At 34.9% G+C, this 22,555-nt stretch overlaps 1 protein-coding gene and 1 pseudogene across 2 annotated transcripts; both read left to right on the forward strand.

Moving 5' to 3' along the window:
- Positions 1–246: 246 nt before the first annotated feature.
- LOC149258724 (bidirectional sugar transporter SWEET1-like) lies at positions 247–3,181 on the forward strand. Of its 2 annotated transcripts, none has more exons than XM_089372736.1 (6): positions 247–355; positions 1,237–1,273; positions 1,382–1,598; positions 1,759–1,920; positions 2,078–2,197; positions 2,352–3,181. In XM_089372736.1, exons 1-6 carry the CDS (start codon positions 319–321, stop codon positions 2,652–2,654), a joined length of 876 nt encoding a protein of 291 aa, XP_089228862.1. In that variant the 5' UTR covers positions 247–318; the 3' UTR covers positions 2,655–3,181. The 2 variants fall into 2 exon arrangements, with proteins under 2 accessions (XP_089228862.1, XP_089228869.1); XM_089372743.1 differs by having other exon boundaries at positions 2,078–2,168; positions 2,352–2,620.
- A 4,397-nt stretch (positions 3,182–7,578) lies between these two features.
- Positions 7,579–10,297, forward strand: LOC149258725 (peroxidase 57 pseudogene; annotated as a pseudogene).
- The last annotated feature ends 12,258 nt before the right edge of the window (positions 10,298–22,555 follow it).

Below are 22,555 nucleotides of genomic sequence, written 5' to 3' on the forward strand. Positions count from 1 at the left end.
ATGCAACTTGACTATTTGTGCGGTTTTCCTCACTGTATGCTCTAAATAATTCTACAGAATTGTGAGCAGACCGCTTCAATACTTAGTTTGATCAGCTGGATCCAATAATTCTGATGTGTAAAGCTGCTGGTCCATGCAAATACTGTTTGACCTAGCTGCAGCACCACTCATGAGTCCTCATTATTATCATTATTTTCCACGGAGAATACTCTCACTGTTCACTTTAAGCTCTATAAAATGTCCTAGAGAGTTCAAGTTCTTTCACCATTAACACTGCTCGATCTATCATTTCATAATATTTGTTTTTGTTAGGTCAACATGGCATTGTCTTCTCAGGTTGTAGTTGGAGTTATTGGTGAGTTTTTCGTTTAGCTGATCAATAATATTATGATGGTAGGATCCTTTTCTCAGTTTATAGTTGGAGTTATTGGTGAGTTTTTCGTTTAGCTGATCAATAATATTATGATGGTAGGATCCTGATGACAGTGAAGTAATATTTATTGGATATTATTTCAGATATACAAGAAAGTTCTATATATCTGATGATCATGTTCATAACTTATTATTTATCTATATATGGCGAGGGCGGGGTTTGGATCTTGTTCATAATGAAAGCTTTCTACACACTAGGAGAGCTGAGTGAAAAAAATCCCTTATCCGCAGATTAAAATTTCATTTTTTTTTCCTTAAACAGTAATTATTACTACTGCTAGTTATTCTGTGACGTTTGATTCATACCGGGTTGTCACCTTGGGGTTGTAGTTATATTGTACATCCAGTTTATCAATCTGCCTTCTTTGACTCCTGTGTCTCATGATACTTCCAAAATGTATCTTGGTCCTTTTCTATGTGAAATAAAATATTTCAGATCACATTGCATTTATAGTAACATTGATTATTTTAGTGTAATCTTATTGATGGGTATAAAGTCTAAACAAAGTCAAATAGTTAGGCTTATTTCCTATCTCTAACATTTCCAAAATATTCTGGAATTGTAAAACGACAGTCCATAGTAAACCAAGTAAAGTCAAATAGTTTACTTCAATCAAATAGGTTATATTTCTAGAATATTTTCGAATTTACAGCTGACATAACGATAGAACATAGTTTTTTATTATTGAACTGGGAGTTTTGAATTGAATTTGGATGATTGAGAGTTAATATTTGACCTGTTGTATTTGGATGAGAACAATTATATGTTGAAAACATGACTGAAAATATGTATGGCTTGAACAGGAAATATAACTTCACTGGCGCTCTACTTGTCTCCCATGTACGTATACAATATTGTACATTATTTTCCTTTCTTAAATGTAAATTGCTCTTTTGGTAGAGAGTTCATTTGATTCAGTTAATTAAAGTCTACCAATTTTGTTTGCAGGGCAACATTTTGGGGAATATATAAGCAGAAGTCTACCCAGGAATATACTGGGTATCCGTATGTGTTCACACTGTTTAGCTGTGCTCTTGGGCTACTCTATGGAAGCCCATTCGTTAAACCCCACAGTACTATGATCCTTACCATCAATGGTGCAGGCTTTCTTCTTGAAACATTTTATGTCATGTCCTTTCTCACTTTTGCTTCCCGAAAGAAAAAGGTAACTCAACTTGTCTATCCAACTATCTTAATTCTTTTGATATTTACCTCAAATATAGGTTTACAGAAAAATTGCATATATTAATGATCAGATGTTGGACTGATATGCAATACTGTGACTTGAATTTCTGCTCATTATTTTGTCATGAATACTCTTCCAGGTGATAACAGTACGGCTGAGCTGTGGTTTGGTAACGGCCTTCGTCCTGCAAGCTGCAATTACCATATTTGTGCTGCGTACTTACCGTTTGAGACAAGCGGTAGTAGGCAGTGTGGGTGTCATTTTGTCCATCGTCATGTATGCTTCGCCATTATCTGTTTTGGTATGTTAATTGTTCTTCGACTATATGATTCTTCTAAAACATGTATTCTTCATGGTATTATTATACCAGTTTAGAATTACACATGTATTATTCGTCTAAAACATGTATTCTCCTGCTGAATAATGTATGTTGTGTTTTCTGTGTGTATGCTTTTCAGAAAGTTGTGATTAGAACTAAAAGCGTAGAGTGCATGCCATTCTTACTGTCTCTATTCAACTTCATAAATGCACTAGCATGGGTTGCATACGGTATAGTCACTCTGGATCTCTTCATTGGTGTAAGTTTCTTTATTTCCTTCTGCACCTTAATTGACCTCACGTCCTATATCAGAAGCCTTCCACTAGGAAACTTCTCTTTTTGTTATAATAATTCTTGTCTTTTAATTTCTTATAATAATTCGTCTTTTTATTTCTTTCATTTTCATTTTGCAGGTGCCCAGTGGTATCGGCTGTGTTCTGGGAATGGTCCAGCTTACTGTGTACTTCATTTACAGAAAGTCGAGGCTAATTGTATCACCTGCGTCTACCAACGAACTTTCTCAGATCAAACAGATAGACATGAATGAAGTGGACGTAACAGTTCAGAAACAAATGGATCTGAATGCAATGGATGTAACAGTTCAGAAACATAAAGACATAAATGTAGTGGATGTAACAGTTCAGAAAATAGAAGACGAGAAATCAACTTTTGCAATAGTAATTTCAGTAGATCCAATCATTGCAGATCTGTTGTAAAGTATATTCAGTCTGGTTTCAAGATATGGAGTCATTTAATTCTGCATGGAGTCTGGTTTACATTATTGGATTTGAATGAATTCAAATCGAAGAAGTATGCATGATCCGTGCAGTATTTAAAACTACTTTGCAGAGTGGTTATTGGTCGTCCTTCACGAGGGATCCACCGCTTTTCTACTTATCCTAATTATTGTGTTAATTATTGTGTAAGTGAATGGAGGCTAAGGCTCCTTCCACTATTTTACTTATCCTAATTATTGTGTTAAGTGAATGGAGGCTAAGGCTCCTTCCACTATTTTGGTGTACCTAGCTGCTTTCTGGTATACCTGGAAAATCTGTTCCCCATCTTCATCTATTTTATGTATCAGATCATTATATTCTCTTAATATAAGCTATGAAGGTTTTTTTTCTCTCCAAAAAACTCCTTCCACTATGTCTAATCCTTTTTAATTAATAAAATGTATAAAATTTCGTTGTCGTGGCAACTTGTGACCATGGTTTACTTTTATTGCCAAGACAATTGTTTACTGTTTCAGAAATAAAACGGTATAAGATGATAGTTTACTGGTTCAGAATAATTTTAAAACAGCAATTTTGTAGGTACAAGATGATAGTTTACTGGTTCAGAATAATTTTAAAACAGCAACTTTTCTTGCCGGCATACTAAGCAAACAAAATCAATACTTTCCTTACACTAAATTGAAATTAAATTACATCTATAAGTGTGAACATAGAAATAAGTGAATTGTCCACTCAATATCTCAATATTTCCGAAATCGATACAACATAATTCCAAAAAAACCTTATCTATCCTGCTTTATAAACCATTAAAATATACGTATTTCAATTAAATTAAATTAATATATATACTCAATCAAATAATATGATTTTATGAGAAAAATAAATATATATTTATACGGTAGGCTTGGAATTAGACTGTCAATATTTGATCTAATCAAAATATTTTTGATCTTATATATCATCTAACTAACCCTACCAAAAATATTTGAAAAAGTGTTCATTTTCAAAAGTATTTGAAAAAGTGTTCAGTTTCAAATAAAATATTACAGATTTAATTTAAAATTCATTTATTCTGCCACGTTACATTGGGTTAGGTTGGTCTCCCAGCACCGTCGTGTGGTCGTAACCGCTGAGCCGATTTGTTAAACGAAAATGGCCGTGTTTAAAAAAAAAAAAAAATAGGGCTGTTCGCAACCATGATCATGTATTGCATGAAATTCCACTGCCCTAAACAACTATTAGGGAAGTTTGATTTGCTGCTCCTAACGACAGCTCACTTGGAACACACGCAATAATCTGTCGTGATGTTGGCATTCCTGCGATGTTCAGTTGGACAAGCCCAACCTTGATCTCTCTTCAAAGGATCATACTCAGGTGACACAATTTTCGGCCATTTACTAAACGAGTTTTCACTTCTGGGAGCTGGTAAGTAAGGTCATTTCAACTGCTGAGCTCATTTGTTTGACCATTATCAATTAATATATGGAATTTCTTTTGATGCGCAAATGGTGTTAGTTTTTCTTTAGTGGAGGGTAATTAGTAATAGTATTAATTTCCGGTTTAGTACTAGTATCTGTTATTTTTTATTATTGGTAAATTGTAATAGGATTGATTTTAGGATTTTAAGTCTGTTTTTCTTTTTCTTTATGGTAAATGATATAAGTTTTTTCTTTATCGTAAATGATATAAGTTCTTTTTTTTAATACGTTTTCTTTTTTAAGTTTATAGTTTTTTTTTTTTAAATTCTTGCATATTATTTTTTTAATTTGTCATACAGCATTGAGGTTGATTTAGAAGAAGTAAATCTTGAATGCTTGTCATACAGCATTGAGGTTGATTCAGAAGAAGTAAATCTTGAATGCTTGTCATACAGCATTGAGGTTGATTCAGAAGAAGTAAATCTTGAATGCTTGTTTAAGGTTTGTATTTTTAGATTTTATATTGTTATTTTATTATCTTTGTAGTATGGTATTACTTATTCAGTTTTTCCATAGTTTAATGTTATTTTATTTATAGTTTAATCTTAAAAATTTATTTTTGTTATTTTTATTATTATTTAAATTAATTTATCTATAAAGTGATTGGTTGAGGTTATATTATGGACTGTTCAGTAACTTTCATTTTGATTAGTTACTAATTCTTTGTTTTTTTATTTATTTCTTTTGTTTATTTAGTTTTTTTTATTTTTTTATCTTATGTTCCTTTTTCTATTATTTCCATTTTCATGAATTATAGTTTTTCTCCCTATTTTCAATTTAAGATGATAAATTTTAAAGTGGAAAAAATAATTAAAAAAAATCTTTATATATATATATATATATATATATATAAAGTTTTATTACCTTTTAATTTGAATTATAGTTTTTCCTTTTTTCTTAAAAAACATATATATATATATATTATTTTTTAATTTCAATTATATTTTTTTTGTCTTTTTTTTCCCTCTATTTTCAATTCCAACTATATTAATCATAATTTTTTAACTGTTATGATAATGATTTATTAGTTTTTAGAATTTTGAGAGCATTTCTTTGTTAATTTTATTAAGAAAGTTTTATTGATGTATGGTTACATTTTTAGCATATGCTGAGCATTTCCAACTTTGTTGAATTTGTTTTATTTGGCATATTTTTTATAATTTATGCCTCCAAGTGTATGAAGAATTCAAGAAATTGATCTTATAATAAGAAATTGAATTCAATAAATTAATCTTTTTAAATTCAAAAATTCAATAATTTTCTTTTTTATTTTTTAATCCTTTCATGTGTCTTTGATTAATGTATGTTGTTCTAGTAGGTCAAAGGATTTGAAACTCCCACAAGTATTACAACGATCTCATTTTGAAGTTTCATATTTTGCTTCAAGTTGCTCGAAATTGCTCGACATTTATTGGGAGATTAGTCTTCAATTTCTCATATGTTTCAATCGGTTTGTTAAAATTGTTTTATCTTGTTTCCTCTAACCAAACATTGAACATTGGTCTCAGTTATCATGCAAAAAGTTATTGTGTGAATTTTGTTAAAAGAGTTTAATCCACTGCAACTTTATTCGTTTTATTGAAAGTGAATGTGTAAAATTCATCCATTTTAATACAAAATCACAAATCATAGGCAAAAGTATAATATCTATAAAATATTTGAAAAAGACGAATTATTTATTTTAATAATTTCTTTTTCATGTTTTTAATTTTATTTTCACGATATAAAATTCTTTAAGAACTAAGTATTTTGATTAGAAAATAAGTGTTTTTATATCCATCTATAGTTACTAGTGATTTAATTTATGTAATTGTGTTAGTCATAATTTAGTTACTAAATTAATAATAAAACAATTGTTTTTACGAATTATTCATAAATATTAATTAACTTGTCTTTACAATTTAATTTAAAAATTAATTTAATACTAAATCACAAATTATAGATCATCCCAACTCCATTTTGCTCAACAAAAGAAAGAAGTCTTGTGTAAAAATGGATGTCATTTGAGAGATAACATTAAAAGTTGTGTTCCCTACTCCCATGTCTTCATTGCCACAAACACAATTGCATTCAACTATATATCAATCATGTACAATTCCCATGAACTTTGTAGGAGACAATTGGTTGTGCAAAACAAGTTTCTTGGAATTGACATCTCATTTACTTGAAACTAAGTTTCTCCATATCAATTTGAACCAAACACTACCAAAGAAATAAAGTTATAAAACTTCATTACAACTAATGAAATAGGGTGCTCACCAAAAAAAACAAAATTTTAGTACAACATTTTCACTTTTATTTCTAATTTTTTAGGAAAGCTTTAATTGATTTTCTCATATCGTGTTAACAATGCATATTCCAATTAATTATATTTAAACTAAACAGAAGATACTAACTACTATACTAACTACTACATAACACTTATTTTATATATAAGATGTTTTGTTACTTACAAAAACTTTTGATACATATTACTATTCATTCATAAAATGTGTTATTATACATTTAAATAAATTTAAATCTACCACTTATATCAACCATATTTATAAATATAATTATACTAATATATCACTAGCAATTGTACCAAAAGGTACAAAGAGAGGCCGATAGATTTATGAAGTTGGAATTGTTAAATTTTTATAAAAGGTCGGGCCACCTTCTCCGCTGCTATTGATATTGTACAGTTTATTAAATATGAAATAGAGTAAAAGATATAGGACACAGAACAGACTAGGAATGTAAGATCTTTATACTGGAAGTGAAAAAGAGAACAAAGCAGCATGTCAATGCAGAAATACTTAAAGAAAACCACAAGCCTTTCTATTCATTCACATGTATTTAAAAATGTTGACATGACTGAAACAAAAAAGAAGAGAATTAGAAAATTTCATGTAAATGTATTCTATTTTAAAAACAAACAACTAACCACTATATAAATGTCATTGCAGAAGCCCATGTAAGGCATACATATTCCTATATAACTTTTTTGAAAACAAAAACAAAGATAACCTAACGTGAGTAGCATAACATCTAGCATTCCGTGAACAATAGAAACCACACTCAAAAGGCCAAATCTATGTAAACTGAGTTTTTATTAAAATTGTAGGTACAAAAAAACTTATGACACTCCATAACTATGCATCAAGTTTGGTGGAACATAGTAGACTTATTACACTTGAATACTTCTAAATATTTTACTTGGTATTGTGTGTTTATCACAAGCAATTATACAGGAGATAGTTACATGCTTTGCAATGTATTTTTTGAAATTTTACATATGGTCTACACATAGAGACATGTTTGGTAGCTAATAACTAAACATATACACAATGAAAGTATTGTTTGGCTTCTAAACATATGTACAATAAGAGCATTTTATTACATATAGATGTAATTGACAATGAGCAGGTAATCATATATGCATGATGGGGCATGGCATCGGCAACAGAGTTGTTCCTGCAATTGACGCTGCATTTTTCTGTGTGTGTCACTTTCATGGATGTGAATTGTTATCTTGAGTATTTCTTTTACCTTCTTTAACAATTCAATGGTTGGATGCAAACGGTAAAGAGGCAATGTTTGCTGGGGTAGGATGTTGAATTTCTTGGCAATACTCATACAAAAATCATAAATAGCATGTATCCATACCTGTTTCCATCCAAAAATAAAATATTGTAAGTGACAATGGATGTGTTTGACGAAAGCATGTTTTTTAAAGCGCTGAAGTAAAATAAATAATTTTTTAAAGAAATTTCAAAATTGCAGTGAATGCTAGACCTTGCTGTTCTTGGCGGGAAATATTTTGTTTGAATATTTGAAATAAAATAAATGATTTCAAACTAATATAAAATCATATGAGGTTAAATGTAATAGAAAGGAAATGTATGTGAAATTTGGTTATTGCAGCAAGTGGTGTTTACCATGTGGGTAATTCTGGAAAGCAGGTTGTACAATTGGCTAGAGTATATTCTCCTGCATAGATTTTGATGCAAGCAATGATTCCTCTTGTTGTCTACGCTTAAGATATGGATTCTTGTGCATTTGTGCAATGCGTGAGAATGGGAATGCTGGATTGATTTGAATGTCTGCCAATGAACGCACTCTTGAAATTGCAGTGAACGTTAGCCCTTGTCGTTCTTTGGTGCCGATGTCTACTGTTGCTTTGTCTAATGTCATTCCTTGTGACTTGTGTCTTGTTAAAGCCCATGCCATTTGAAGTGGTATCTGACGGCGTGCACCCCTTGTGATGGGAGAAATGGGTACATATGTTGGGTGTGAAATGTCCCATGGTGTTCCTTTGTATTGTATAAAGTCGACAACCACGAAGGATGGTAATTCTGGGGGCTTTGAACCAATAGAATAAAATATTGAGATGACCTTTCCAAGTGCGCCATTGACGAGGCCTGCATGTACCCATAAGTTGCTGGTGAGCATAACTTTTTGTTCATTGCATAAGAGCACTTTTGCAGGCAAATGCTCATCTTCCGTTGTAGTAGGAGTTCTCTACCTTTGTTGTTCTGCAGAGCAAAGCGCTACTGGGATGTTCAATTTTTTAAGCATTTTCTTATTATGCAAAACAACTGAGTTGTTTATTGCATATAGGTGCATGGATTCTTCAAATGTGCGTTGCTCTTCATGTGTAAGAGATGAACTTGTTCTTGACATTAGGTGTTGCCAATCTTCAAGTGTAGATATTCCATTTCTGAGATTTGTGAGTATTTTCCGGAAAGCAACTTGGGACGGGCTAGCTCCTTGTTGACGAAAAACGAGAGACGCTGTATCCCTGGTATGATATCACTCACTAATGGGCATCTTTATCCTGATTGTAATTTTCAGAAATATTTCGGAATCTAATATAGCGAAGTTAATTGTTTCATCTCGCTATTATCTGTTAGATTCCAGTTGAATTGATAGTGTATTAATGTACCGATGCACAGGCAAAAGGGCCGTTTTACAGTTTACCAACTGGAAGAAGAGATGGAAGCATATCGTCTATAAACGAGGTCGACTTGCCTAGTCCCAGAGAACGAGTTGCTGATGCAGCTGGACAATTCAAAACGAAGGGTCTCAATCTCCAAGATATGGTCGTTCTTCTTGGTATGTGATTAGATGTTTTTAATATCATATTGAATGGACATTTTTATTGGATGGCAAGTTTTTAGAATATTTTAAAGTAGTATAGATAAACAAAGTAGCTGGCTCAATTTGTATAACTTTCTTATTTTCCTTATTAGATGGTAGATTTTGAGGGTATTTTAAAAGTAAGATCAATGAATAAAGTAATTAGATTAGCTTTCTGATTTTAAAATATTTCCAAAACTTACTATCCATAAATTTGCAAACTGAAACTAAAAACGTCCTAATGATTCATACATCAAGTGCAAATAATGAACAATGTCTCACTAGGCTGACTTTAAAATATTCTCGAAATCTACAATCCATAAATTTACAAAAGTGGCTGATTTTAAAATATTTCTGAAATCTACCATCCATAAATTTACAAACTAAAACTAAAATGTCAATTTTTAACTTGGTGCTTAATGATTCATACATCAAGTGCACATACAGTAATATGTCTCTAGGCTGATTTTAAAATATTTCCAAAATCTACCATCCATAAATTTACAAACTAAAACCAAAAAAATCAATTTTTAACCCGGGTGCTTAATTATTCATACATCAGGTGCACATACAGTGGGGGTGTCTCACTGCGCTTTCTTCAGCGATCGGCTGTACGACTTTCAACAAACGGGAAAGGCGGATCCTTCCATGAATTCCAGCTTTGTAAAAATACTGAAGAAGGTTTGCCCGTCTCCATTGACGTCTGAGACATCATCGCTTGACAATGATCCCACCGTATTCCTTGACCAAGGCACTTCGTTTCTTATAGACAACGGTTATTACAAACAACTGGGAATGGGGAAAGGGGTTCTTCAATTTGATCAAGAACTCACCAGATCTAAGACAACCAAAAGCACGGTAACAAGCCTTGCCACCTCCGGAGCGGATTTTCGCATGAAGTTTGCTGCGGCCATGGTAAAAATGGGCAACATTGGTGTATTGACAGGAAACAAGGGAGAGATTCGGTCTCGGTGCAGAGTTGTAAATCCTAAATCCACCAAATTGATTGACAGCACCAAGTGATTTCCAATGATCTGAAATAATATTAAACCACCAATGCTTTTTGATTCAATAGTAACAAAGACCTGGTATCCAATGCTTTTGGAACAGAAAGAATTGAAATAAAAGCTGTTAGCCATGATCACGCCATGGGGGTCTTGTGTTTTTCCATGTTCCAGTCGGTTTAAAAATGCTTATACAATATTTCAGAGAAATGCAGTAGTTTCTAGTTGGATCATCCTATCGACAAGCCGACATCGTCTTCCATTTTTTTTTCTTTGGGTGTAACTCCAAATTATTTGATATAATGTTACTTACAAGATTAGATGATGGCCTGTAGCAACCATCTGTAGACATGTTCCCTTGCTTCTGAAGACATGTTTTCTGTTCATATGGGTCAAGACAAAAGAAACAAACACTCTTCAACAACAATACTCAAATCTATTAGATGATGGCCTATAGCAACCATCTGTAGCCTTACTTTTGTATTTCGAATCTGAACAGTGACTTTATACAAATCACTAGTCCACATTTATTATATATATTCTCCTACAAAATTTCAAATGAATCAAAGACCATCACTCACTTTTGTGCTTCTAATCTAAACACTCGTTGCATCCAGCCCATGCGTGGGAGATATATATATATATGTGTACATATAACACATACGAAACAATAGAAAGAAAATGGGAAAATATAAAAATACCCTGATAGTGACCTATTTGTTTCCAGTGATAAAGAAAGGTATCCGCCGAGGATTGCAGGAGACAGAGTATCCGGATCCACTGCTGAGGTCAATGCTCTATGTTTCCCATCAAAGGTGATGGTAGATGAAGCTTAGTGCTTGGCAAAAAGCTGCCAAAAGCCAGGGAAGAAGAACAGCAACAACAACTGTCAAGGAAAAAGCAGTGAAAATATCTTCGAGAGGGACAAAAGAATTGGAAAAAGCAGTAATGCATATCTTCGAGAGTGACAAAAGAATTGGAAAAAACAGTAATGCAACTCAAAGGGCCAGGTTCAATGCACAACAGAACTGGAGGTGAAAAGAAGGCAACTCAAATATTTGGAAAAAGCAGTCAAATTCAAATCAACGGTTGAAACTGTCAAACTTGATCAAACGGTTCAGGTTAAAAGTGTTGACAATTGTTGATGCATAGGAAGGCCTATTAGCCTAAATATTTTACTAACGTTACCTAATTTATGAATAAAATTACTAAATATAATAAAGATAATATTTCATAAATTACTAAAATTACTAAAGATAATAGAGATAATATTACCCTGCCTATTATCAAAATACCATCCGCTATTGACAATACCACCACCTACATAACCAAAATATTGAACATTATAATAAAAAAACTCAATACTCAATACTCATGGAATTCTCATCCAGAAGTCAAGGATGACACCATGAAATAAAAACAAGTTATTTACATAAATATCAGCTTATATATTATCAAAACTGATCATTTTACAAACACAAACATCAACCACTTAATGAGAATGCTCTTCTATAATTTTAATTTTTCTGCTCCAAGACATGATTTTAAATCCGCATAAATATCTATATGCACACGATCAAATTCCCATCAACCACTAATGAGAATGCTCTTCCAGAATTTTAAATTTTCTGCTCCAAGATATGATTTTAAATCCGCATAAATATTTATATGCACACGGTCAAATTCCTTGTAGTGTCATAGCCCTTACTATGGCAACATCTATCCTAAAACGTACAAAGGACTTTGCTAAGAAATTTTAAGACGACATATTTCACAATATTAAACTAATCGTATCTGTGGTTGGTAAAGGTGACAAGACCCAAGTGGTAGGCAGAGGGGCCCTTACTACTGGAGCACATTAGGCACTGACATATATATGGGGAAGCATATGGGGCAGAGGAGAAGCCACTTTTAAGAATAATGATACAATTGTCAATGTTAGGCAGACTTTTAGCAGTTTTTATGCGTAAGATATTTTAGAAAAAGGTTCGAAGCAAATTTTTTTAAATAATATTAACATAAATTTTAAATTGATTATATATATATATATATGAAAATAGGTATATTTTTTTAATTAATTAATAATAATAATTATTCACTCTATGTAATTAGTTTTTTCATTTTTATATTTTTTTACTAGTATTTATGTAGAATAAAGTTGGAAATTTTCTGTACAAAATAAAATCACGATGACGATGTTAACCATGAAAAAAAATTCTTGTTTACTTTGTATGCTTCTTCGCTATAACTCTTTTAATATTTTGAATTTCTATGGTTAAAGATTTTTTTTTGTTTTTGAAATTTAAAAAAAAACTAAAACTTTGACAATATATCAAAATATATAACTTCTAACCATTCTCATTAGACACAATGTTACAACTATAAGAAATTTCTTTAAAAAACATGTAATCTTTGTTTAACTCTTCTTAGATCATCGATGAAATGAGAACAAAAATGCATGCAATCATTTACTTAACTCTTATGCGATTAACAATTTTAAATCAACATGTCAAGAGAGTTCACTTCTCGGCAAAGAGTAAAAAGTTAGACAAAATGGAAAATGTAAATGAAATGCATAATGATTGTTGTAAAAAATGTTTTTAATAGACTTATCCTTTAGTGGCTCACTTCTAGGAAAATAATACAAAAGTAGATTGATCGAGGTGGATATTGGTGACCACCTACCTATTCTACATAAATCTCCAGTGAGTTTCATCTGTTTCCTTATTTATTGCAATATTTACTATTTTTAATAGTTTTTCAGGTCCTGAACTTCTAGAGCAATTTTCCCCCTAAACGACGTTTTTTTAGGTTCGCAACAGGCCCGTAGCTGTTGGAAGGGACCTACCATAAATTTTGTAGCACTTGGAGAGATATTTCCAATAAGGTATCATACGCGCCAAATGGACATAATATGACCAAGTTACGGCTCTGCGAAGTTGGCTACCCAACTAACCCCCACAAACTTTTGGCATTCCATCTTCTAGGGTTAGGGTTTTGGTTATTTAGGGTTTTCCCTTGTTGTTCAATAATAAATAGGCCCTTGAGCTTCATTGTAACATAGTTCAGTAGCATGTAGATGCCACATCTCTTTTCAGATATAAACTACCATCGTCTAAGTTAGTTTATTTCCATTCTCTTTGTAAGCATATTTCAATATTTGATATTAATGTAATGAAGTATTATTTCTGCTACATCTTTGTATTTATGGTTATATATGTAATTTGTTGCGTTCTTGTTTAAGTTTAGATTAGTGGTATCAGAGCGGTCTACTATTTCTCTATTTTATTTGCATGTCCCTGATGAGGTCAGGATATAACGAGTTAGGACTCAAACTAGTCGAACATTCGCAAGACCAACCTCACAAATCTCGACAACCTCCCATGGAAGAAGAGAAGAAGACGAGGGAACAGGAGATATTTTCAAAATCTTACTCGATGAAGCCCTCGAGCCATAGAGGAACACGATAATGGACAACTTTTCCTAGATCCTTTAGTGACTACCCAAAGGCGACACATCTCCTTCCATAAGACACTCTGGAAGCACCACACCCTTTAAGGTACAACTTAACTTTTCCATCCCCATATTTTAAGGTTAGATAGATGCAGACATTGTAGATAAATTGTTAAATCTATTAGAAGGATATTTTTTTGTTCATGATTTTTTCAGCCAGGAAATTATTACTTTTTCACTTCTCAAAGTCGCTTCCCACGTCAAGGACTAGTGGGAAACCTATTGTGAGAAGAAAGACGAAACTACACCCTCACTATTTCTAGTCGCACCCACCTGGAATTCATTCCAGGATGCCATCATGGAGAATTACTACCCTGTTGGAAGCTATGAGGATAAATACATAAAATGGACCATGCTGCAGCAAGGAAGGGACTAAGACGTGCCAGAGTTTACCAATGTTTTTCATACCCTTCGCACGAAGTTGAGTATCAAGGATTCTGAGCGACATTTGGTATTCAAGTACCGCCATTGTCTACATAGGTACATCCAGGATGAGATGGAGTTCTTGGACATCTCCTTGCTCGGCATGACATACTGATACACTGTCAAGATCGCACATAATTTTAAACAGAAGAAGCGAGACTTTGGATTTGTGAATTCGAAGCAAGGGAAATGCGCCCCTAAAGCGCAAAGAAAATGAAAAATCCAAGGGGAAGTGACCTAGGACAACCCGTAGAAGCCACAAGCAAAGAACAACACCATGAAGACAAAGAAGGACATGAGTAAATGTTGTGAGTTCCATAAGATCTCCACTCACAACACAAGTGGTTGTCAGGCCAAGTAGTCACAGGTGGCCGAGATGAAGGATTTTGATAGAGACTCATTTTCTAATTCTGAGTGAGAACCTAACAAGGGGAATGATAAAGGGAAGCAGATCATTGATGTGGAACCAAGTGCCACCGTGGCCACCACCAAGATCCAGAAGAATGAGCCTGAAGATCCAGAGGAGGGGAACGCCTCTTCCACTCATAGATGTGGGTGAAGGATTCTTTGTTGCAGTTCATTATGGACAACAAGAGCCGCAAGAACCTAATTTCAATAGAGGTCATGAAGCGACTGAGCCTACAGACTACAACACATCTACATCCATACACCATTAGGTGGCTGCACCAAGGATGAGATATTCATGGCAGCCAACAGTGCCACCTTCCCTACAACATTAAGACCTTCATGGATGCGGTACTGTGTGATGTTTCTCCTCTTAAAGTTTGTGATGTATTATTAGGACAATCATACTTGTGGAAGTATCATGTTGTATATGAGTCTATACCTCGCTCTGTGATTATTACTTTGGAAAATAAGTTGTATATGTATCGGAGGTAGCCCTACCTACCGCCATCTCTTTGATCTCTGCAATACAATGTAGTAAGATCATTTCACAGACCAGGAAATTTGTTTTCCTTATGATTTATCGTCAGTGAAAGAATAAGATTATGGCCACAACTTCCAGACAGGGCTCCTCTGCATAGCAACAAAAGATGGACAACGTCGTGGAGGAGTACAGGGACATTTTTGCCTCACTTACGGGGGTACCTCTACATTGTTAAGTCAAGTACTCCATCGATCAGACCGTGGGCATGCTGATACCTAATGGATCGATTTATTGACGCTCTATTATGGAGAATGATGAGATCAAGAGGAAGATTCAGAAGCTGTTGTAGAAAGGGAACATTAGGCCAAGCTCATTACCCTATGGGAATCTGATTATATTGGTATAGAAGAAGGATGAGACCTAGAGACTTTGTATTGACTATTGGGCGCTGAAAAAGATCAATGTATGGAATAGGTACCCGATCCCACGGATTGATGACCTTCTAGACGAGCTCAGGGGGGCCGAATATTTCAGCAAGATTGACTTGAAGTCCAGTTATCACTGGGTGCTTATCGAACCCTCCAATGTGTGAAACGCTACCTTCAAATCCAAGGAGGGCCTTTTCGAATGGTTGTTCATGCCTTTCGGGTTGACAAATGCCCCCGCAACCTTCATGAGATTAATGGAAGAAAACTTGCGACCCTTCACCAATGCATTCGAGATGGTGTGTTTAGATGAAATATTGATCTTCATCTAGAGTTGGGAATAACACCTCCACCATATTTGACAGGTCCTCCAAACCCTGCGACCACACAAGTTGTGTGCCAATTTAGAGAAATGAATTTTTGACATTACCAAGGTTCAATATCTAAGGTACATCATTGATGAGTAGGGTGTGCATGTGGACCCAGCCAAGATACAAGTCATTCGTGATTGGTCAACCCCAACCAATCTAACAGAGTTCTTCAACTTTATGGGTCTTGCTAATTTCTACCGTAGGTTCGTGTTGGGGCTCTCTCATATCATGGCCTTTAAGTCAAGTACAGAAGGAATTTTCCAAGTTGAAGCATCACCTCTGCTTGCACCAGTGCTCACATTACCAAACCTATAGCAACCATTTGAGACTGAGACATATGCCTCTGACTATGCTATTGGTGCAGTTATTACTCAATGGGGGCTTTCAATAGCTTACCACAGTGAGACATTTTCAAACACAATATGAAAGTATCCCACCTATGACAAATAAATGTATTCCATTGTGTAGGCTTGTTGGTAATGGAAGAATTATATTATGGGGAAGGAAACGGTCATCCACACAGACCATCGACCCCTGTAGTTCATACAAACACAAGGGAAGTTACAAAATGGTCGCTATTAGAAATGGTCCACATGCCTGCAACAATTTCATTTCAACATTAAATACAAGAAGGGCAACGCCAATAATGTGGCAGATTGCCTTAGCCGACCACCAGTCATGGCACTGATCACTGTGCTTGACTCCTGTGTGCACGAGACTTTGGCGTGGACACATATTTACAAGAGCGATCCATAATTCAGCAACACATACCAGAAACTCCTGGAAGGTAAGCAAGTTCCAAATTTTCAAGTCCAAGATGCACTATTATGCCACCTGGGAAAAATTTGTGTTCCTTCAAGCAAGCGTGCATTGAGGCCTGACACGAGATCATATTTGAGAAAAAAGAAGATTTAAATTATAACTCTATCAAGAGACAGTTTCCTAGATGGTACTGCCCTGGGCTATGCATGGCCCCCCTTTCCCTTTCTATTGAACCTATCAACTTTTGTCTTACACAGTTCATTTTTGGTGTCAAATGGAGATAAATTCTATGTATCATTCCATCATCTTCAAACCATTATGGACATGTCCCCTAAGAAATTTGGTATCTAGCCCTAGACTTCTATGTTGTGCTTGATTTGTGTCTCAGACACTGGTTTTAAATCGCTATCTAGCAATTGAAATGTCAGGTTAGAGATATTGGACAATATTAGAACCCCGGAGACCATGGTTTTTAATATTAAAGATGCCAAAGGTGACCCTAGCTTGGATTTTATTAGTTAATGAGCATGGTTTGGGTAGCATTTTCCTCATGAAGAAATTTAGAACAAATTTAAACTAAGTTGCAAAATTCAAATTTCTCTTTTTTGGATAACAGTGTTTGATTTCATTCCATAAAATGTGAACAATCTTCCCTCTTTCTTGACACTTCATTGCAATCATTTTCACTTTTTTCACATAAGTAGATGCACACCCTCCTCCAACAATGACTTTCCATCATCCATCACAAACTTATCATATTGTATCTTATAATTCTAACCATCTGTGGTAACAATGAGAATAACTCCCTAGAACTAGGTGCCACCATTTCCATCCTCACTACTACATACCTCAACTTTCACCCCTTCCCTTAAATCCATTCCACCACCTTTCCTCCTCCTCCTCCTGCAAGAGTGCTAGAGTATAAGTAATATAAATGTATAAATAATTTAATAGTACATAGCTTTAATTTTTCTAGATCACAACATGGCCAATGAGGTTTAAGCTTTCTTATTTACTAAAATAAAAGTCATATGTGAAAATAATTGCATGTACAACAACTCCAATATTATTCACCATATCTGATACAATAATTACTCACAATTATATCCAAGTAGAAAAGTTAATCACAAGTATATGTTGTTTTGATTATTTCTCTTCATGGTTGTTGGAGTTTGAACTTATTTTATCTTGTATAAGTGTTGTAAAAAGTTGTCATTTTCCGTTCACAAGTGTCGCATTAGTTTTCTTGTTTTTACACCAGTGGTCGTTGTTGCGATGACTCTGCTCACATATATTATTTTCCTTTTGTTTTTTTAGTTTGTGCACTTCATTTATATTGATTCATTCATAGTTAGTCATATCCGCACCCAAGCTCACATCATCACTTATTTCTACTCTCTTTTCACACTTCCATCGGCTAGATATGAACCTTCATTGACCAGATTTTGCCTTGCCCAACTAGGCACTGCACAATCCTAAGGCTCAAGCTGAGAGCTTGGCCTCTAGAACTAAGTATGTAGTATAGGTTGTCCCAACTGCGTATTGTGCAGTTCCAAGGTTCATCCTGTCACCTTGGCCATAGAGAATGCGTTATGCGCAATCTCTCCCAGGCTCTGCCCAAGCTGAACTATGCACTGTGTAGTCTCAAGCCTCAGGTTGGACCCTTGGCTACTGGGATTGCGCGGTGCACAGTTTCCACAACCAATATCCCTTGCTTGTTGATGAAAATTGCACAATCCCTCTCATCAATTGCTCGACTTGCTGCTTGATCATACTTTGAAGTTAGATTTGAAAAAGGATAATGTTTGCTTGCTATGAGTGTCCTTTTTTTCCCATATGTACCATAGTTTTTGAGCACTTTTCTCCAGTAGTCATTGTTACCATGGTGCCAAAGGGAGCTACTTCAAAATAGACCACTTAAAGAAGTACTGGGAAGCAGTTGAGCAAACACCAGTAGAATTTCCAATATATACAGACACTCCATTGCCTATAGAAAATGAGTCAAAACTAGCATGGCAGCAAGTTAATGAAGCTATTTAAGCAAAAATCCTTGAGGCATATCTAGAGGACCGACAGGTTTATCTCAGTATCGAACAGTCGAGACTACACAAGGTTGCATGAATATATCCAACCTTCCCATGTGCAGATGTCATCAGTTGGATTGTTTCACACATTGATGAGAAGACCATGACATTGAGCAATGGCAATGGATAGAATCTTTCTACCTTTCTGGCATAAGATTATCAGCGTATGTATCACTTGGTCGATCCAATGAAGCTCATGGACTCATATTTCTATGCCACTAACAACTATCTTAACACAAGATATATTGTCAAAGGCTGAGTGAAAGAGCCATCAAAGTTTCGATAGACACCGACCCATTCTTACAAGACAAAGTCTCTCATGAAGGACTACCAACTCTTGGTTATCTTAGCTTATATGATCCATGGTCAACAGAGCACGAAGACCTTTCCTGAAGGGTGGGCAGTCCTATTGAACCAAGTTGTGAGTGAGAGGAAGTCATTCAACTGGTTAGATATATTGGCTCAACAGTTGAGAGCCCATGTAGCACAGGCTCGGAATCCTCCGAAGGGTGAGAAAGTAAGGTTTTATATGTCTGCATATTTACTGGATGAAATGTGTGAACAACATAAGTTTCTTAGAATGAATTGGACATGGACATGAAGAGATACTGTCGTGCATATCTATTGCAAACTACTTTTATATTGCAGTCATCGAGGAGTAATGGAACAACTAACTAACCATTTCATCATCCCGCTTTACAACATCATCTTTAAAGAAGAACCACCTTGTCTGTCACAAGGAGAAATGGAGGCAATAATAGGGATAACAGATTGGTTTGCCTCACTGGGTGGAACCTTCTTTACAGAGTTCGATAGAGAGAAACCGCCACATGTTTTTCCAAGGTATGCCACCAAAAATCTTGTCATGGTAGAAATGTCATATCATCTCGCCATAGGCTTTTCAGCAGCTTTGCACAGGAAGAAGAAAGCACCTTGGCCAACTCTTCCTATGAAAATTAGATTATATGAGATTAAGAACTTAAAATTCGTGAATACCAAGGGAAAGGAGATAGTGAAGTTTTCATTCAGTACTTGAGACTTTAATTCGTATGATCGTTGTAAAATTTGCGAAGACCACTATGCAAGAATTTACTTTCAACAACTCAACGAGACATTTCATTGGCCAAATGAGGATCCATGGAGTAATTGATACAATGCCTCCAAACCCCATGAGCCAATCAGTTTAGCAGGGACTTCACAGGCCACTACAAAGAAAGGTAACAACTCTAGAAGTAGCACCAACAGATAGAAACAATCTCATACAAGATAAGGGAAAGAGAAAGGTTGCTAACAGTCCAGAGGGAGAACAAAGCTGTTAGATGAAAGCAGACCCAATCCTTATGAAAGAAACTTTAACAGTAGAAGTGAAGAGGATGTAGAGGATATAGAGAGTAGAGAAGAGGAAGAGATAAAAGAAGAGCTTGCAGGAAGCAAAACTAATATTGAAGCAAGCATAACAAGAACTGAAGAAAGAACGAGAATTGAGGAGGAAAGAAAAAGAAGAGAAGAAGAAGCAGGAAGAAGAAGAAAGGCAAGGTGCCATAGCAGAAGAAATAACACTGATATAGGTTGAAGAGTAATAATAGAACCAACCAACGAGAAAGGAGGAAGGTGAACAAATGCAAGAATGAGAGCTTTCTCAGAAGATTGAAGACCTTATTGAAGTTGCAGATATGGAGTTGGAATTGGAGCCACAAAATGAAGATGTCGACCTAATGATGAGCAGACCATTGGTCACCACTCAGTATCTACCACCTCCAGCAACAGAGTTAGCTCTGAGCAAAGAATGGGATGTTATTCCCCTTGATGATGATCTAGTAATGGACATGTATAATATGTCATTTAATGAGTTCCAAAAGAAGATTGTATAAGCATGAAGAGAACATTTTTCAGATGATCACACATCACCTACATTCGTTAGAGAAAGGGTGATAGGGGTTGACACTAGGAAGAATCCAAATGGCACTGCCGAAGCCAACTTGGCCTTTGCAAGTGCAACAAGATAAAACATTCACTATTTGATGACCAAGAATGAGAAATTGGCACAAAAATTACAAGATCCTAGGAAAGAGGCAGGAGAATTCAACACAACAACACATAACGTAGTTTCTGCACAAGTCTACTTGGAGGAGATGAGAGAAATGATACTCGCTGATGTAACAACACTTGGAGAAACCATGTAAAACCTCTATGACGAGTTTGTGGATGTACATAAAGAATTTGTTTATTTGCATGACCTACAGTAGTAGAGGAAAGATTTTGTTAAAAATTTGAAGAATGTACAAGCTGCCATTACCTATGTGCAATAATGGACAATACAATACAAATGGGCACCGATTGACTTGGGGAAAAAAATGAAGCCACATGTAGAGTTGGAGAGAGCGAGAGTTTGAATATTTCTTTAGAACAACAAGAATCTCACCTCATTTATTGGTAACATTTAGGCCTTGTATGTATGGTTATTCAATAGTTTGGATGTCTTAGTGAAAACACACAAGATCCCATCATTTGATTCACTCACCAAAGCCAAATCCAGGAATTAGGTCCGATGGGAGATCAAAGAGTACTTGGAGTAGTTGAGACATATTTCCACCAATGAAGCTCTATAGCTGAGCAGACAAAACATGAAAAATACATCGGTGGTCCTATCCAAATTAGAACAATATTTCTCATGCTTCAGAAGGAAGTTGAAACTGGTTCTAAGTCTTTGTACCTAGATGCTATGAAGGCTAGATTCTGCTTCCAACCAGACACCATCAAGAATTTTGGGGATGTCATCGTACAATACCAAACCTGGCACCAATATATTACCATGAAGCATCGAGTGGAAGTTGTTGAGCTAGATTTCTCCCAAAGTCAAGCATCACAATGTTTTGTCTTATTAGGTTGTTAGGTTATTTGTACCCTATTTTTTCTTATGGGAGTTGAAAGGTAATCCACCCCCTAACATGATTTTGGTAGCCATGATTTTTGCTAGGCTTAGGTTTAGAAGGATCTTGGGAGTATTTTTAGAGCCTTGGATTCTCCACAGTGTAGAGAAAGTATACTTATTTGGAGGAGCATGTCTTCTTGACTTTAATGTTCCACTATTGGGGCTAGTGGTTCGTCAATGGTGTATGTATGAATGGAAATTTCACTTATAATAAAATGCAGGGCCGACAAACCTTCATGCATATGTTGGGAATATAGTAGGACTATTCTTGTTGTATTTCCAATGTATTTTATTTAACTTACGCTTATGCTTATGAACTATTTCGTTTGCATTTGTATGAATCTTGTTGAATGTGTGTTATTGTATTAATTCATCACTTTTAACTTGTGGACTATTCTGCATATTATCTTGTGATGTTATTATGCTTGTGTGTTCCTTTCAAGCTGCGTAATATTAAAGTCTTCCAAGGGGCGCACTTCCTTTTCCCTTTTTGTGTTTGAATCTTCATGCATCATACTTGTATTTCCGCAGGGTCACACACTTACTCTCACCAAAGTTAGCGTACTTCACTCTGTGTGTTTTCGCAGTCAAGGCATAACATTACCACCCACTGCTGAGACTCCTACTCCAAATGGTGTGAGGTTTAGTTGGGACTTCATATCAAGGAGATCCCGTGAATGTTGGCGAGTCTAGAACCGTCAACAATTTCTTAGTATAAAATATGCCAAAGTTGGCCATGGATTGCTTTTTTTTCAATAATGAGCATGGTTTGGGTAGCATTGTCCTCATGAAACAATTTAGGAAAAAAATTAATGAAGTTACAAAATTCTCAATTTTCATTAATTTATTCTATTAAACAGTCTTCTAACTTGTGCTAA

Source organism: Pinus tabuliformis, chromosome 6, assembly GCF_031772625.1.
Source record: "Pinus tabuliformis cultivar Carrire ecotype Pingquan chromosome 6, CPIR1, whole genome shotgun sequence".
Lineage (NCBI taxonomy): Eukaryota > Viridiplantae > Streptophyta > Pinopsida > Pinales > Pinaceae > Pinus > Pinus tabuliformis.

Excerpts from the sequence above, each read along its gene's own strand:
- LOC149258724 (XM_089372736.1), top strand. The coding sequence starts at position 319 with ATGGCATTGTCTTCTCAGGTTGTAGTTGGAGTTATTG. Across the intron at positions 356-1,236 it reads GGTTGTAGTTGGAGTTATTG|GAAATATAACTTCACTGGCG; the intron begins GTGAGTTTTTCG and ends TGGCTTGAACAG. Across the intron at positions 1,921-2,077 it reads CTTCGCCATTATCTGTTTTG|AAAGTTGTGATTAGAACTAA; the intron begins GTATGTTAATTG and ends TATGCTTTTCAG.